The sequence below is a fragment of the Meleagris gallopavo genome, chromosome 15 (genome assembly GCF_905368555.1).
Source record: "Meleagris gallopavo chromosome 15, MGAL_WU_HG_1.1, whole genome shotgun sequence".
In the NCBI taxonomy this organism is placed as follows: domain Eukaryota; kingdom Metazoa; phylum Chordata; class Aves; order Galliformes; family Phasianidae; genus Meleagris; species Meleagris gallopavo.
The window spans coordinates 15,895,236-15,910,283 of NC_139418.1; the positions used below are offsets into that span (position 1 = coordinate 15,895,236).

The 15,048-nt window shown below is 45.5% G+C and overlaps 1 protein-coding gene across 7 annotated transcripts in view; it reads left to right on the top strand.

The window, feature by feature from the left end:
* Positions 1 to 15,048, top strand: part of FSTL4 (follistatin like 4) — a 187,198-nt gene that overhangs the window by 93,130 nt on the left and 79,020 nt on the right. For all 7 annotated transcript variants that reach the window (XM_085236443.1, XM_085236441.1, XM_085236442.1 and 4 more), the window contains 2 exons: positions 4,355 to 4,545; positions 7,640 to 7,760. In XM_085236443.1, the coding sequence (XP_085092569.1) occupies positions 4,355 to 4,545; positions 7,640 to 7,760 (312 nt within the window). The remainder of the gene's footprint in view (positions 1 to 4,354; positions 4,546 to 7,639; positions 7,761 to 15,048) is intronic.

Below are 15,048 nucleotides of genomic sequence, written 5' to 3' on the forward strand. Positions count from 1 at the left end.
GATCCAGGCTGACCTCCAGCAGAGTGATGGGAACAAAGGCAGTGCTGCCCAGGGCATCCTACAGCTGGGCAAAAAGCATGCAGCTCATCCCAGGGAAGGCTCCTGTTTGTTGTACAAAGTGTTGCTGTCAAATTAGGTTCTTGTTCAAAAAGCAGAGGGGCCATCAAAAGCAGTGATGCAGTCTCTTGGAATGGGGAAAGTAGACTTTTTTTTTTTCTTTTTCTTTTTTTCCATTTTCCATTCCAATTTAGAATAAATTCCTAAGCTGAGATCTGAAGACATACTATTACATGTTGTTAACGCTATTAACTTTAAAAAAAAAAAAAAAAGCCCTGCACTAGCAGATCAGCATCTTAGTTTTGATATCAAGAGCCTACAGTGTGCCTAGAGCTCTCTTCTTCAGCAGTCAGCAGAATAAATCCTATTGGGATCGTGCTTACAGATGGAAAAATGGAAAAACAACTTGCGTGACTTTTTTTTTTTCCTACCCGATCCTTATTACAAAGTAGTGGAAAAAGATGATCAAGTGTGTAGAGACCCAGTTTAAGGCATGGAAGCAGAAAAGCAGTTTTCAGCTCACCCCAGAGCTGTGCAGTCGGCAGGTTCCCCCGCTGGAGGTGGTACAGATGGGAGCAGCGGGCACTTGGGCTGCACACAGAGGCATCTCCAGCACTCAGAAACAGAGCAGGGAAGAAGTGCTCCAACACTCTTCTCAAAAAGCAGCAGAGGCAGTTCCTGGTGTGCAGGCTGGGAGTCTGGGCTCCAAACAAGGCAGCTCTGGGGTCTGTGGGACAGCAATTGCAAACGGAGCCCAAGTGCCCGGGGTGTGCTAACAAGGAAACCCCACCGAGAGACACCAGCAGGGCGAGCAGTCGGTGGCTAGCGCTGAGCTCATGTTGCAAAGGGAACTGCTGGGGGCACTTAGCAAAGCACAGACAAGAATGGGAATGGGTGAGAGGGCATGAAGACGATTTTTCTATGATTCAAGTAGCAGCTGTGGTTATAATACCTGAAAGAACAGCAAACGTAGAAGAGACAGCAGTGCTGCCAGAAACTTAAAGAGAGTATTTAGCAGATAAAGCTGGTGGATCCTGGGCACGGTGTAAGAAGATTATAAGTGTCACTGACAGCAGGAGATGGGACTGGGGAGGAGAGAAAGCACTGAGCTGTGCTTTGCAGGACTGTACAACAGCCCCAAAGGACTATGAGCTGAGTCCATGGGGAAGATGGCTGGATTAAGGATAAGAGAGCAATGTCTGGTAAGGAACGGGAAGGGTCTTTGTAATGGGAGAACCTGGTTAACCTTAGCATTGGCTTGCCAAACGATCCAAGCTGCCTACACGTGTCCTTGGTGGAGGGCAGTGGCAAGGAGTCTTCTGCAGTGCCTTCCCTTTGCTTTTAGAGGAGCATCAGGTCCAGGCTGTGCCGGTGGATCTGACATCCCACAAAAGGATGGCAGTGAAACCAGTGCTTTGGCCAGGTGTACTGAGAAGCTGGGTCAGACAGGGCATGTCCTTTGACCAGGAATGTTTTTCCCGTGTTTTTTTTTTTGTTTGTTTGTTTGTTTGTTTTGCTTGTTTGTTTTTTTGCTATAATGAAATTAAATATATAAATTATTTAATTATTTATATGCACTTTTATATGTAAGCCTTAGCACGTTTTCTCATCAATCTTTTAGTTCCACTGAAGGAGCACAAATGAGGAATCTCTCATCTCTATGACAGAACTTCACTGCTTTTTCTCTTTCCCTTGTGTGCTACCGAGTGCCAATACGTGCCTTGTCCTGAAGGAACTGCTTCTGCATCACTGCCAGGCTCAGGTGTCACAGGTGTCAGGGGAGGATGGCCAGAGGTGTGAGAGCTGGGGAATCTGTCACCTCCGTGCTGCTAAGAGGTGCTGAGGGAACGGCGTCCAGCAGAGCTGAGCAGTGCTGTTTTCTCCAGGGGAAGGGAAGGTGATGAGGTTTTGGAGCAGGGCAGCTGGGGCAGAGCTGTGGTTTGCGTTAGCAAAATGTGAAACAGAGCTGATTTTTTTTTAAATAGAAGGTGTAATTGTGTCATTGCTGGCTTCCTTGCTGTGTGTGTGGTCTGGTGTTACCTTACTGCTGGGATGGGCTGGGCTGGTTGCTTGGTCCCTGACAGCAGCCACTGCAGTTATGGAGAAAAATGTCTTTTGATGTTTTGATGTGAGCACAGAGCAGCATTTGGGGTGTGCTGCTGAGGCTGCCACCAGCTCTGTCTTCCCTCCAGTTTCATTTCTTTCACTCTTTATGTGCATTGCATCTGCCTGGAGGTGACAGCCATATCCCTCTCAAAGTCCCCAGGTTGGCTCGTTGGGCTGCCCTGCAGCCATGTGAGCCTGTGCGTTTTGGGGACGAGCAGTTTTGGGGAATCTTTGTTGTCAGCGTGTGGATAGAGCATAGGGGGTGTAAGGAGGTGAAGGAGATTACTGCCTCTTCCCTCTTGGCAATGCAGCTGTGGGCATCATGGTGCATCCAGCAAATGGGAAGCACCACGCAGGAATAAGGTGGGAAGCAAATTAAGTAGTTTTCCCTGTCTTCGTTTGCCTGAGATACATCTCTAGAATTAAGATTTGACTGGAAAGAAAGGAAAAAAACAATTATTGAAGTGGCTAAATCCGTATTTATGACAAGACTGCAAAATTGTCTGATTGTGCTGGAGAAGGCAATCAAATTTTCTTTTAAATAAGCACATGATTGTAAGGAAGACATTTCTTCTTGCCACATTCAGGATAGCTATCAAATGGGGGCGGGGGGAAGGGCAAAACAAATAAACAAGACTGATAGCAACTGAGTTGCGGAGAAGCCTTGTTTTCCCATGAGATTGATCTCCAATTGAGATCTTTGATGGTTGTTTAAGAGAGAAGGAAAAACGTTAGGGCTGCTCAGTATCGCTGGGCAGTGAGGAGCTCTCCTCTGGAAGGGTCTGAGTTCAGGATGGGAACTGAGCCTGGTTGTGTGGTTATTGCTGGCAGAGCAGCACGGTGCTGGCCCCAGTGGTGGGTGCATGTTCGGCCCCTCTGTCCCCTTCCACCTTCTCAAGTCACGATGTTTTTGAAGCTATGAGCATTTAATAGGAGAGGGGAAAAAATCTTGCCAGTAGATGGGTTTGCTATCAGAGAAATGCCTCCCACCTGGAATTTTAATTGGGTTTCAGTTGTAGTGGGACAAGAGGTCCAAAAATGATGCGGCTCAGCAATAAAAGGACAGGAAGGCTGGTGGTCAGTATGGCAACCTGCTGTTATTTTTCAGAGGAATAACATTTGAAGTCTTTGGGGAACTGATCTGCAAGAACATTGTCTCTTAAAGAGTGGAGAGACCCCTCAGATTTAGTCCAGCATAAGAGCAGAAATAGAATTGTTTCAAAACCACCAGTGCAGAGAATAGAAGCACAGAGAAAAGGGCATCTAGCAGGAGCAGCGGGCACTGCTGTGCTTTGCACTAAAGCAAACAGATTTGCACCAACAGGAAAGTGGCCACACTTCATTCTGCTAAGCTTTGCCTGACAGCAGTAGAGCAGAAAAGGGCAATAACGCTTTCGGTGCTCCGGGCACGTGGGTCAGCTTTCTCTCTAAGAGGATGCCTTTAAATCAGAGCAGAGCACTGCTCAGAGGATTGCTGGCAGCTGCGAGCATAGCGGGAGCTTTCAGGGTCACAAAGGTTCGGTCTCATTGCTCCAGCCAGGCTGGTGTCACTTCAAAGCGAGCGGCTTGAGGGCTTCTGACTGATCATGACGTTTTTCCCTGGTCAGGGGTCGAGGGAGGTGGCTGTGGCAGCATGCAGTGTCACTGCAGGCAGCAGGCTGCTCCACGCCATCCTTCCCCACCAGCCTAGAGCCTCGTGCTGTGTCTGAGGCTTCCTCTAACACCTTGAGAGTGAGATGTATTTTCTGTCCCTGTGGGCTTCGTGCTTCATTTACCCCAAAAGGGTTAGTCCCGTGTGTTGCATAGGGTTTGAGACACGAACCCTGGAGTGTTCGTGTCTCAAACCAGCCTCCTATCATTTATTTTTTACTTTGTGATCACTGGACTGATGATATTTAGACAAATGTGGAGCAAATTTGATGTGGGTGGGGATTACAAGTATGGAAGTCTGTTCGCAAAGCCCTATAATCCGCAAGGCAACGTGCTGGAGGCAGCCCTGACAGCAGGGCTCAGCCAAACTGTCAGCTCCTACAAAAGATGACCGCTGCAGGAGCTGCAAAGCGCAGCCCGGCGCGGTGCCGTGTGTGCAGACAGCCCGGCTTTGGCTGTGCCATATTTATCATTGCTTCAGAAGCAGAATCCCTTAAAGGATCCCCGTGCAGTAACGCATTCCTCCCTCCCTCTCTTCCAGGTGACACGTGCACCATGGCCAGCTACAGGCGGCTGAAGGGCGTCGTGTTGGAGCTGCAGGCGCAGCGCTCAGCCCCACCGCGCCGCCCAGCCGCCGACGGGGCTGCCCAGAAACGTGCTTTGGTGGAGGAGCTCTTCCAGCACCTGGATGCAAACAGGGATGGGCACCTCAGCAGCTCGGAGCTGGCACAGGTGGGTGCTTTGCTGGGTGCAAATGGAGTGGGTTGTGTTTCTCATTGGAAAGGAGAGGCTGGCTGTGCGACAGCAGGGGGAGCGGTGATGTCGCAGCCCCCACGTCTGCCTCTGCATCTTCGGCGTGGTGTCCAACACTTGGTGATCCTCCACAACAACAACGTGGCAGTTTTCCACCATCATCCTTGCTCCTGAGAATAGCTGATAATCCTCACTGCAAGCAGTCATCTCAGACATTTCCAAGTAGCTTTTGATTCTATGTAAGTTAAGAAGAAATCCTTTTCTTCTTCCTCCTCTTTTCTGGACCGTACGGTGACACGACAGTGAAGTCAGAATATTTTTAAGAGGTTTATTTTGCCAGGGTGTTGAGGCAGATACTGAAATTTTGATTAGCTGATCCTAATGACATTTGAAAAGGTGAGAGCCTGAAGAAACTGTTATTTCTAATTATGGGCCTGCTGTGCTGTTGGAATTCATCTAATTGGTAAAGTGAACCAGCACAGGCACTTGTGCTGATTACTTTGTGTCCTGAACTTGTTTTCTTAGTGTGAAAATTTGACAAAGCATCCTTATAAATATGAGCAGCAGCACTACACCAGATGTGGGAGAGTGTCCCCACGCTGATGTGGTTCTCTATGTTCTATGAGCAAGCAGTGAGCAAGCAGGACAGAGCAAGCTCACTGCTCCCCAAGCAGGACCACTTGGAATGGATTTGCTCTGAATTTTAATCCTGATGCTGTTGACATGATGCACAGTCCTGCCTGCACAATGCAAAGTGTCAGCATAAATTCCCTTAGATCTGAGCTATGAATATATACAATACTTCATCTGAATTCGATGATTTCTTATAAAGGCACGGGTAGGGATAAGAAAGCTCTTCTCTCTGAATTCAAAGCCAGATTTTGCACAGTTACATCTGAGTGTGAGAAAGAGCACAGAGGGCTCCAGGCGTGACAGCAAGCAAAGGAATTGTCTGCTAGCTTATTTTTTAATTCTTCTCTTCTAACTATATCATCAAACTCAGTAAACATGTTTGCAGCTCTCTTGCTTTCTGCAATGTAATGAACTGACAAAGTCCAGCCCTCAGCTGGAGCCCTCTCAGCCACACGTCCTCTGTGCACGCACAAAGGCTGATGCACAAAGTGTCAGCACCTCTCAAAAGACAAAGCAACACCAGGTAATGCTGAGTGCAGAGGGGCTGGGGATGCCTTTAATCCTGAGCTGAGCTGCAGTGCTGTGGGCCCCATGGGGCAGTGTGGGCAGGTTGGGCTGTGCTGGGCACCACCTGAACCTTGGGGCTCTCACTCCGCCTGTATTTCTTCTTAGCTCCAAGCCAGGATGCCTTCCATCTGCTTTCACCTGTCTGGTTTATTCACTCTGCTTCCAAGGGATTTTTGTAGGCAATGAGCAATTTTTAATTTTCAATGTTACAGCCTTAAGAGAAAGTTTCTTGCCTTGAGAGGCAGATCTGTGACTGATTTGTGTTGGCTCTTTTAATCTGAAGCTCACCACATCTTTAAAGTTCCTCCGAAGATGGGAGTTTTATTGCCCATGGGTAGAGGCAGATAAAATGAGCATGGTGCACAGGGAGGCATGTGATCTCATTCTCTCTGGCCGCTGGATGAGCTGTTGTTGTGCATTTTCTTTGTTTTATTTAAAAGAAAAATAGTCTCTTGAGCACCATAACCTTGTCTGCAAGAAACAACCTGAGGCAGGTAGCACACACTGCTGCAGGAAACAAAACGCGCACAAAAAAAAGCAAGAAACAAAACAGTCATTTTTAAAGCCTGAAAGGGGTCTTTAGGAGGCTCAGTGCAGAGGGTTTTTTCCCAAAGGAGAAACTGGAAGCAGAGTCCCTGCAGCAAGGACAGTCCAGTGCCAGGGCAGCCTCCAGCACTGGGATGCAGTGAGGGCCTTTGCTTATTTGTTACTTTCCATTACACAAATGCTTTGAGCAAGACAGTGACAGCAGATGATCCATCCCGTCTGTGTAGAGCCCTCTTTGTGTCCTCACTGCCAACGGATTCCATTGAACTGTGTTTCCCTGCAGTGTGAAGCACCCATGTAGTCCTGCAGCAATGGTACACAAATCTATTAACAAAGGTAATAATTGGAATGGTATTTCCATTTAAAACCTGAACGTATTTTCCAGTCAGATTCATAAATCTACTGAACACATTGCAGCTGAAGTGCCTTGTGTGTGTTTTTTTTTGTCTCCTGACATTAAATCAAAAGGACTAGTAAAAAACTTGTAGTCTGATGAAAAGCTGATCAATTTTCAATACAAAGATAGACAAAGGGAAATTTCCATCTTTAGAAGATTGATCTCGAATGTTATGGTTGATCTCACTTTTATTGAACATTTTTACTGGCTAGGTGATGGGTCATTTTTTTAGCATTATTACTTTAAATTGCTTCGATATAATGGGCCAAGACCAGAGGAGTAAATAAGAGAGTCTCTGGACTGCAGCAAAAGCCTTCCTGCCTGGGAGATGCAGTATTTCAGGAGTTTTCTTCATGTTCCACAATAAATTCAGAGAAGCCGTTGTTTTCATTTTGCTTAGGTCTGAGTTTAGCTGTTTGCTAACTTGGATGTATGACTTTCAAATCTCTCTTCATTTTTCATGTGGAATGTGTGAAATCCTTAGCATACAGAAGAGACAAACTGTTGAGAACTGGAAAAACGCATTCATTTTGAACATACCATCATCTCTTGCTTGCTCTAGTCCTAAAGGGGAAGGTGAAAGCGCTTTTGGAGCGTTACTTTTTTTTCTCTTTGCCCTATAAACCTGGTCCTAATCTGCTGACTTATGGAAGTGGCTGTTCTCCAAAGCCTCTGCTGCTCAGAGGCATTCAGAGAACTCTCATGCACAAGGGCCAGCAGCTGGCACCCCGAGCCAAGTTAGTGCCAAGTCAGAGCTCCAGCTTGGAGGGTTTCATGGTGCTGGAGACCAAGTTGTTACCATCCTCCATGCCCCTGTGAGGAGGAAGAGGTGGGTACGTACCCAAGGATCATTTAATGGTGCATCTGTTGGGTGACTCAGAGCCACTGTCTGTAGCTTTACAGTGAGGCTGAGTGTTTTCTTTGCTGCAGGTAATGAAGAAAGAGGATCTGGAAGATGATTTATTGGATTGTACACTGGAAGACCTCCTCCGGTTTGATGATTATAACAACGATGGGCGCTTAACCCTGCAAGAGCTCTACACGGCCTTCCGTAAGTCCTGATGCTTCTGTCTGTCCTCAGTGTTGAAAGCATGTGAATATCTGAGACGGCAGTGCTCTCTGCCCAGGCATGGCCAGCAAAAATGATCCCTTTTTGTATTTAATGTAAGGCTTGTTTTTAAAGATTGCTGTGCTCCAAAGGGTGGGCAAGAGCCAGGAGGTTGGTAAAAGCGTGTGGGACTCGGTGGTGTTGTGGGTTTTCTCATGCTTTGGGCTGATGGCATCTTGTTGGTGGCAGTGGAGAGATGTTGGGGGAGGGCCATGTATGTAGCCATGAGCGTGTGGCTCCTGAGTAGCTCTGAGGAAACAATATGTACAAACTGTTTTTGCCAAACGTCACCTTTTCTAAAGAGGTTTTCTGTTTGCTTGACTTTCATTTAAAAAAAAACAAAACAAGTTTGGATAATAACACTTAATGTGCTTTCAGACTAGCCCCAGTAATCACCTTACACCTATTTGAACCACATATATATTTAATTCAACACAGCACACTCAAAGCTGCAGATATACAGTAAAACATAAAACTTCATCCGTTAAGAAGGTGATCGAGTGAGTTACCCCAGCTATAAAGGTTTGACATGCAGTTATTTGGGAGTGTATTTGGATCAACGCGTTCTCAAAGTCACACGAACGTGAAGCTAAATTCCACAAGTCATCTGTATGAGTTCTTGGTTCAGTGAATTTTAAGCAGGCAATGAAAATAGGAGAGGTACAAAATATTAGCCAAGGAACAGAGGAAATAATCGATAAACTGAAAGGATTGCTGCAAAAAAGCAAGGCACATTGAGGATTTATCTAAAGGATTTTGAATATTAAAAGAAACTAAAGTTCAGATTTCTCTATTGTCAGTTTCCCAGAATCCCTGCTTTTATCCAGGGCATTTATTGGTCGTTGGTTCTCAGTTAAAAAACAAAGCACGTTGCTTGCAACTTTGGAGACTTTACAAGATTCTGCATGTGAACCTCAGTGTCTGGTTAAAGTCTGGTTTCTTTTACTTTATTGCACTGTCTGGGAACAACTTCTCAAAAATATGTTTATGAGCTTTGTGCTTCATTATGAGGCAGCCCTGGCCCCTAACAGTAGTTTTGTAGTACAGCATCAGGCACATTTTTCACATTGTGTTGCTTAAAATTCAGCCAACTTATTTCTGTGTGCCAGCAGCGGGGATGGCTGCTCTGCAAATTGAGGAACCTAACTTTCAGAAGTCAGTGACATCAGGAAATCTCAATCTGATTTCTCCTCTCCAAACCTCCGTTAGCTCTGTCTCAGCGTGCCGCGCTCCGGTGCGGTGTTGCAGTTTGGAAAGGTTTGAAGATGACCTTGACAGAGCAAACAGCTTTCCAATTTGTCATTCTTGCCATACTTTTGAAGTTGCAATTCATTTTCTCGACTCTCATGGCCTTTCTGCAGCTTACAGAGCCACAGAATTGTACCTCCTCGCTCCATGGTTCTCTCTTGCCTTTTTTTGACCCAGCTTCTCCCTCTGGGGCCCACAAAGGTCCGAAGGGCGTCTTTGCTTCTGCGCCCCGCTGGTCAGCTGAGAGTGAATGAAAACTGTGTGGGTGAGAAGAAATGCAATGCCTTGCCTTATTGAAACCTGGTCTCACCATTACAACTCCTACATGTAATAGGTGCTGCTTTTAATAATCATTTCTAATCATGCTGATCAATTATATATGCATCTCAATGCAGAATATCAGATTGCGGATAGAAATAGCAGCCCTCCTGCTAACCCTCTCTAATGTATCATCTTTATTCTATTTTTTCTGAAAGTTCTTTTATCCCTGAATACCAAGAACGCAATTTTTAGAAATTTGCTTTTGTGTATGAGGATGAATGGAAATATCTATTAGCAGAGGATTAAAGTATCACTTTCCAAATCATCCTAATCATATGTACACGATGAGTAACATCTGAGACAGTTTAAATGTTCTCCTGGCAGCTCTGGAAAGAACAAGATTTAGGTGTCTTCTAATTTCTTATTAGTAAGTTTTATTAGATAAACAGGATTAGGGCAGTAATGAAAAGAAATTCATTTTTAAGATGATGAACTCAAAGATTTTCACATTCCAAAAATAGGAAGTGTACTACTAAGTATACTTGTCTGTTTTCTTATTGATATTTTCAGAAAAGATTCAATAGATGAGTAATAAATAAGAAGCTTAGTTTATATCAGTACTATAGCAGAGCATGCACCTAATTAATCAGCACAGAGATGGTCAAGGAAATTGGCAAGCACGTCGCCCAGCTGAGTCGAGCTTTAAATACACTCAGATGAGTGATTTTTGGATATAACTTCTGGAACAGTATCTGACTGGAGGTCATTAGAATTAGGCATGTCACTTTTGGCTTTTCTGTTGTCTTCCCTAATGGGAAAGTAGCAGGTTGGCAGATGTGAAAGCCTAGCTGAGAAAATCAGTGTAATCTTCTGGATCTATATTAGCATCAATGTGGACAGGTCCATTTGTAACACAAATGTGTCGAAGAGAGGGAAAACATGCATTCCATCAAAATGGCTTTATCTTGTCAACATTGTTTAGCTAATAAGAAGCTATTAACCCTATGATAAAATCCCCTTAAATTCTAGCATGCTGCCAACTAGGGCTCTCTCCTAAGCAGCACGCCCTTCTGACAGCTTGCCTGCATTTTGCTCTACTTCAGAGAGCACGAAAAGGCCTTTTGTGAGCATCCTTCCTACCCCATGGCTGTTGTTCTGACAGCAGGGAAATGCTGCTGGCTGTGAGATGTGCTGTTACCTAAAGAACACAAACAACAGTTTAAACACATTTATAGAATCACAGAATCACCAAGGTGGGAGAAGACCCACAGGATCACCCAGTCCAACCATCCACTTAGTGCAGGAATGGCTGCAGAAGAGGCTGCAGGATCAGCGTGCTGTTTTCACTCCTCAACTTGCTGGTGTTGGCCGTGTTTGTGCTGTTGTGCTCTCTGTAAGAAGCTCGTGCTGTTCTCTGATTTTGCTTTAATTCAGATTTCCCGTGTTTAACTGTCCTTAATACTTAGTGAACAATGCACTGTGGGTTAATTTGAGCAAATAAAAGGAATGAGGAGCCAGGGCTGGGCATGGCTGTTGGGTAAATCAGTGCCAGTGCAGAGGAGCAGCAGTGGGTCGGGCTCCAGACTTCCTGCAGAGGTCCTAAAACTCCTGCAGCTCTGTTCCACATCAGGCTGTAAGACACACGGGGCTGTGCCTTCCTGACTCTGCACAGCAGAGTAGAAAGCAGATTTATTTTTGAGGGGTGATTCTCTGGGTACGACTTGAAGACAGAGCTTTGTAGCTGTCAGCCAAACACTGAGGCTTCATGCCAGCCAGGACAGGCAGAGATGTGCTTGGGGAGAGGAGCAGAGCCTGAGCAGGAGCTGCAGGGCACGTGGGAGAGCTTCTATTCTCAGGACATAAGGAAAGATGGAAATAACTTGTGTTTGAGGAGTACGGACACGTGTATTTGGAAATGCCTGCAATCAATGTATTTCACGTCTGCCTGGCAGCCCAGGTGTCCAGCAGGAGTTGCAGCTGTGAGTTCCATTCCAGGGCTGTGTGTTGCAGCCCAGTCCTCCCTGTCGGTGTTGCACATAGGGTTGGACATGTTTTGCTGCTATCTCCCAGCCAGATTGGTCAAGCCTGGTTAATTATATTGGACAACTATATTGTGAGATAAAGTTTTGCTTGAGGTGTTCTCTTTAGCAATACTGTAGCATCGGTTATCAACAGGATCAAATCATAGTCCAAAAATATTGACAGTTTGCGCACCGTGCTCAGCCTCTTCAGCTGCAATCTCCTTTGTATGTGATTTTTCTTTCATGTTGCTGCAGATATTGCTACGGAGTTGGAAATAATTCATTAGCTTACCAACATTGATTTGTTTCTCCTGTGAGCGATGTGATATCCAGACTTCAAACACGCCTCAGCAAGCAGAGCAGCGCGGCGGTGCTTTGGGTTGGCGGCGATGTTTGGGGTGCTGCAATGCTTGGGAACAAGATGTGCTTTCCTTTGCTGGCCAATGTGAGCAGCTCCAGGCTGCCTTGAGGGGTGCCATGCAGCCCTGTTGCTGAGGATAAAGGCAATTCTGGGGGGGGGATTTCTGGAATAATGAATGTGATAGTGCACAAATAAGCTAAAAGCTAACCGTGGAGCAAAAAAAAGAATTTTTAAGCCATTTAGCTGGATTTCTGTACCTTCGTGTCCAAAGTGAAAATTTCTGGTAAGGGTAGGCATGGTTGGAATGATTTTGTGGTTTTTTGGTAAGGAATTGCTGCCAGTTAAGGCAGAGAGCATCTCCTCCTGGTGGTGCACATGGTTGGAACTGCCAATCTCCAGTAGTTTTTCAAATACCTCTCATTTCAAAAGATACCGTCTGGAAAATGTCAACGGGCTTAATATATAATGACTGAATAAGAGAAAATGAACTAATTACAAGTTGTTATTGGAAATCCATTCTCTACAAATAGCAAAGAAAACTCACCAGAATACAACGTACCGGTGGTTTTAAACTGCTCCTCAGGGTGCATTGATTTGTTAATCTTGGTTTTAAATGAAGGAATTTGCAGTGTGGAGTTGTGCTTCGGAGGTGATGTAGTGCAAACCATATCAAATGTCTACGCACACTCTTGCAGGAGCAGAATATCTAAATATTTATAAGTGCTTATGAGTGACTCAGTGGCGCATAAAACCAGGCAAATGCCATTTCTCAAAAAAGGATTTGATCCGTACCAGCAATGTTCACTGAAGCAATCTCCTACGCACAAATAACACTATTCTCAGTTGCTTGCAGACACAAAGTTACGTCAGCGAACAGCAAATACAAATGTTGGTGAGCTCATGAAATGACTGACAGCCCCTCTTTGTGGCATCCACACCTTCAGATTGTACGGGTAGAGATCTGTATGTGATGATTTGCATTTTCATTGAGTGGGGATGTGGAATTGCTGGCTCTCCTACGGCTTTGTTCCATTCTCGCAAAAGCAGAGCTGGTTTCTGAAAGTCAGACCTAGACTTCCCACATTGTCATTCCTTTTTTTTTTTTTTCACTAAATGTCTTATTAAATTATGGTGAGCGAGTGCTAGAGCTGTGTTTGCCTTGTGAAATGTGCATCATCTAAGGAATGCTGCCGTGTGTTCTGTTCTCCCATTCAGGCATCTCAAGGATGCTTTGCATCATTTCTCCATCTACATGCTCTTCCAATTTTTTTCCTCAACTGCTTTGGCAGATCCATTAATTTTAAGGTCAGAACTGTTCCTTAATATACCATACGGTTACCCAACACCTGCCTCAGATCCGTTAGCTGCCAGTACCTCTCCTCAGATTGTGTTATATTTGTTTTTGGGAGTTGACGGTGCCTTTTAAGTTCAGCTCCATGTGATGCCACTGAAACAGCCCCACTAGAGCGGTCCCCAGTGGGAGCTGCTCCCTGAGATCTGTCCATCAGCCAGTTCCTGCTTCATTTAGCACATGCTTCATTGATACTGCACAGTGCTGCTGAGCTGCAGTGCTAATTTTATAATCAAAATGCCAGAGCAGCCATCAGAAAATTACTGAGTACAGTCCGTATCCCCAGCGCAGTGATACGATTTACGTACAGCCACAGCCGAGATGTTTTTATTTCATGTTCTTCACAGGAGAAAATCTCCTTGACAAATCCAGAATGTCCTGATAGGAACTGAAAAAAACAGCAGTAGGAGATTGAACAGGCTGAACTGAAAAGGATGGTTCTGACCATCCTTTACACCATGCTCAGACCCCGTGTCTTTGCTAGGGCATCCCAGCAGTGCTACTGGGAACTTGCTGCCTGCAGAAGGGGTCTGTGGCTGTGATTTACCAGAAGAAAAAAAAAATGTGCTAAGTATATGTCAGCCTGTGGCTTTTCTTTTTGGTTGACGTTCTGTTCACCATGAAAAGCTGACTACAGAAAAACATGGCAGGTGCCACTGATGCTGACCCAGCTGAAATGCAGCAGCCCTTTTTATCACAGCCCCAAGGAAATGCTGGAGAGGCAATGGAGTCATAGAATCATTGAGGTTGGAAAAGGCCTCTAAGATCATCTAGTCCAACCATCCACCCACCACCAATACTGCCCACTAACCGGGTCCCTAAGTACCACATCTGCCCTTCCCTTGAAAGCATCCAGGATGGGGACTCCCCCCCCCCGGGCTGTCTGTGCCAACACCTCTCTGCTCCTCAGAAGAAATTCTTTCTAATATCCAACCTGAGCCTCCCCTGGTGTATGGGGGGAAAGGGGGGACAGATGGAAGCACGTAAGGGAGTGGGAATAACATTAATTCCAAAGCAAAGCACCAAAAAAGGAGCAGGGTGAAAAGGGAGAGTAAAAATATCCTCACGCTGTGATTGCAAAAACTATAGGTGCTTTTGAAATACGAAATTAAATGGAACATGTGAGAGCTTGAAAGACGTTGGTAACTTTGAAAACATGCTTTCAGAGTGTACTTCAACATGAGCTGTATCTCATGGGGCTTTCCTGGATTTTGTGTGGTTTCAGTGCAGAGCTCCGCTCTGATGGAGCTGCTGCTCAAATTGCATTCAGGCAGAGGCTGGTTTTGAAGTTGCAGGACACGAGATGCTGCCCAGCCTGACTTTCCCTGGGTGTCTGTCTGGCTCTGTGACCTGATTCTCCATTTTAATTGTGTAGAAAATCCAGCTTTGTGCAGTGCTCCGTTGTACCAGAGGTTATCCATCATTCCTCACTTCGCCAAAACCAAATCTGCATCCCCAGCCAGGCAAAAAAAAAAAGGAAAAAAGGAGGGGTGGGAGGGAGGGAGAAGCATGTTAGTTTGTCCCTGGGCTGTGTGAGGGCCCAGGATCCATTTCCAGTCGTGCCGTGTATCAGCTGGGCTCAGGCAGTGCCACCACCACCCCCGCGTTCCTCTTTACAACAAAAGCTGTCATCTGCATATGTTGAATATACAGTCACACGGCTGCTGTTTGATAGCTCTCGCAGGTAGAATCCTAAAAATTTTGCTGCAGGAATGTCTGCCTTTTATATTCCACTCACCTCCCTAAGGCTATTGATCTAAGGAGCCCTTTGCCTGGGGAGAAACAAATCATTTCTGCCATGAAATTTCGGGAGCTGTATTCTGAGCCTGTAGCAATCTGATGAGAGAAAACGCAGTGCTGCTGCTGCCTGTCCAGGCTTAATGTTGTTCTGCTTGTCTAATCTATCTCCATTAGCACAGACCTCTTGAATACTCTTAATAAAATCGAGGGCTGGAAGGAATACTTTTGCTAATGCTCGTATGATGAAAC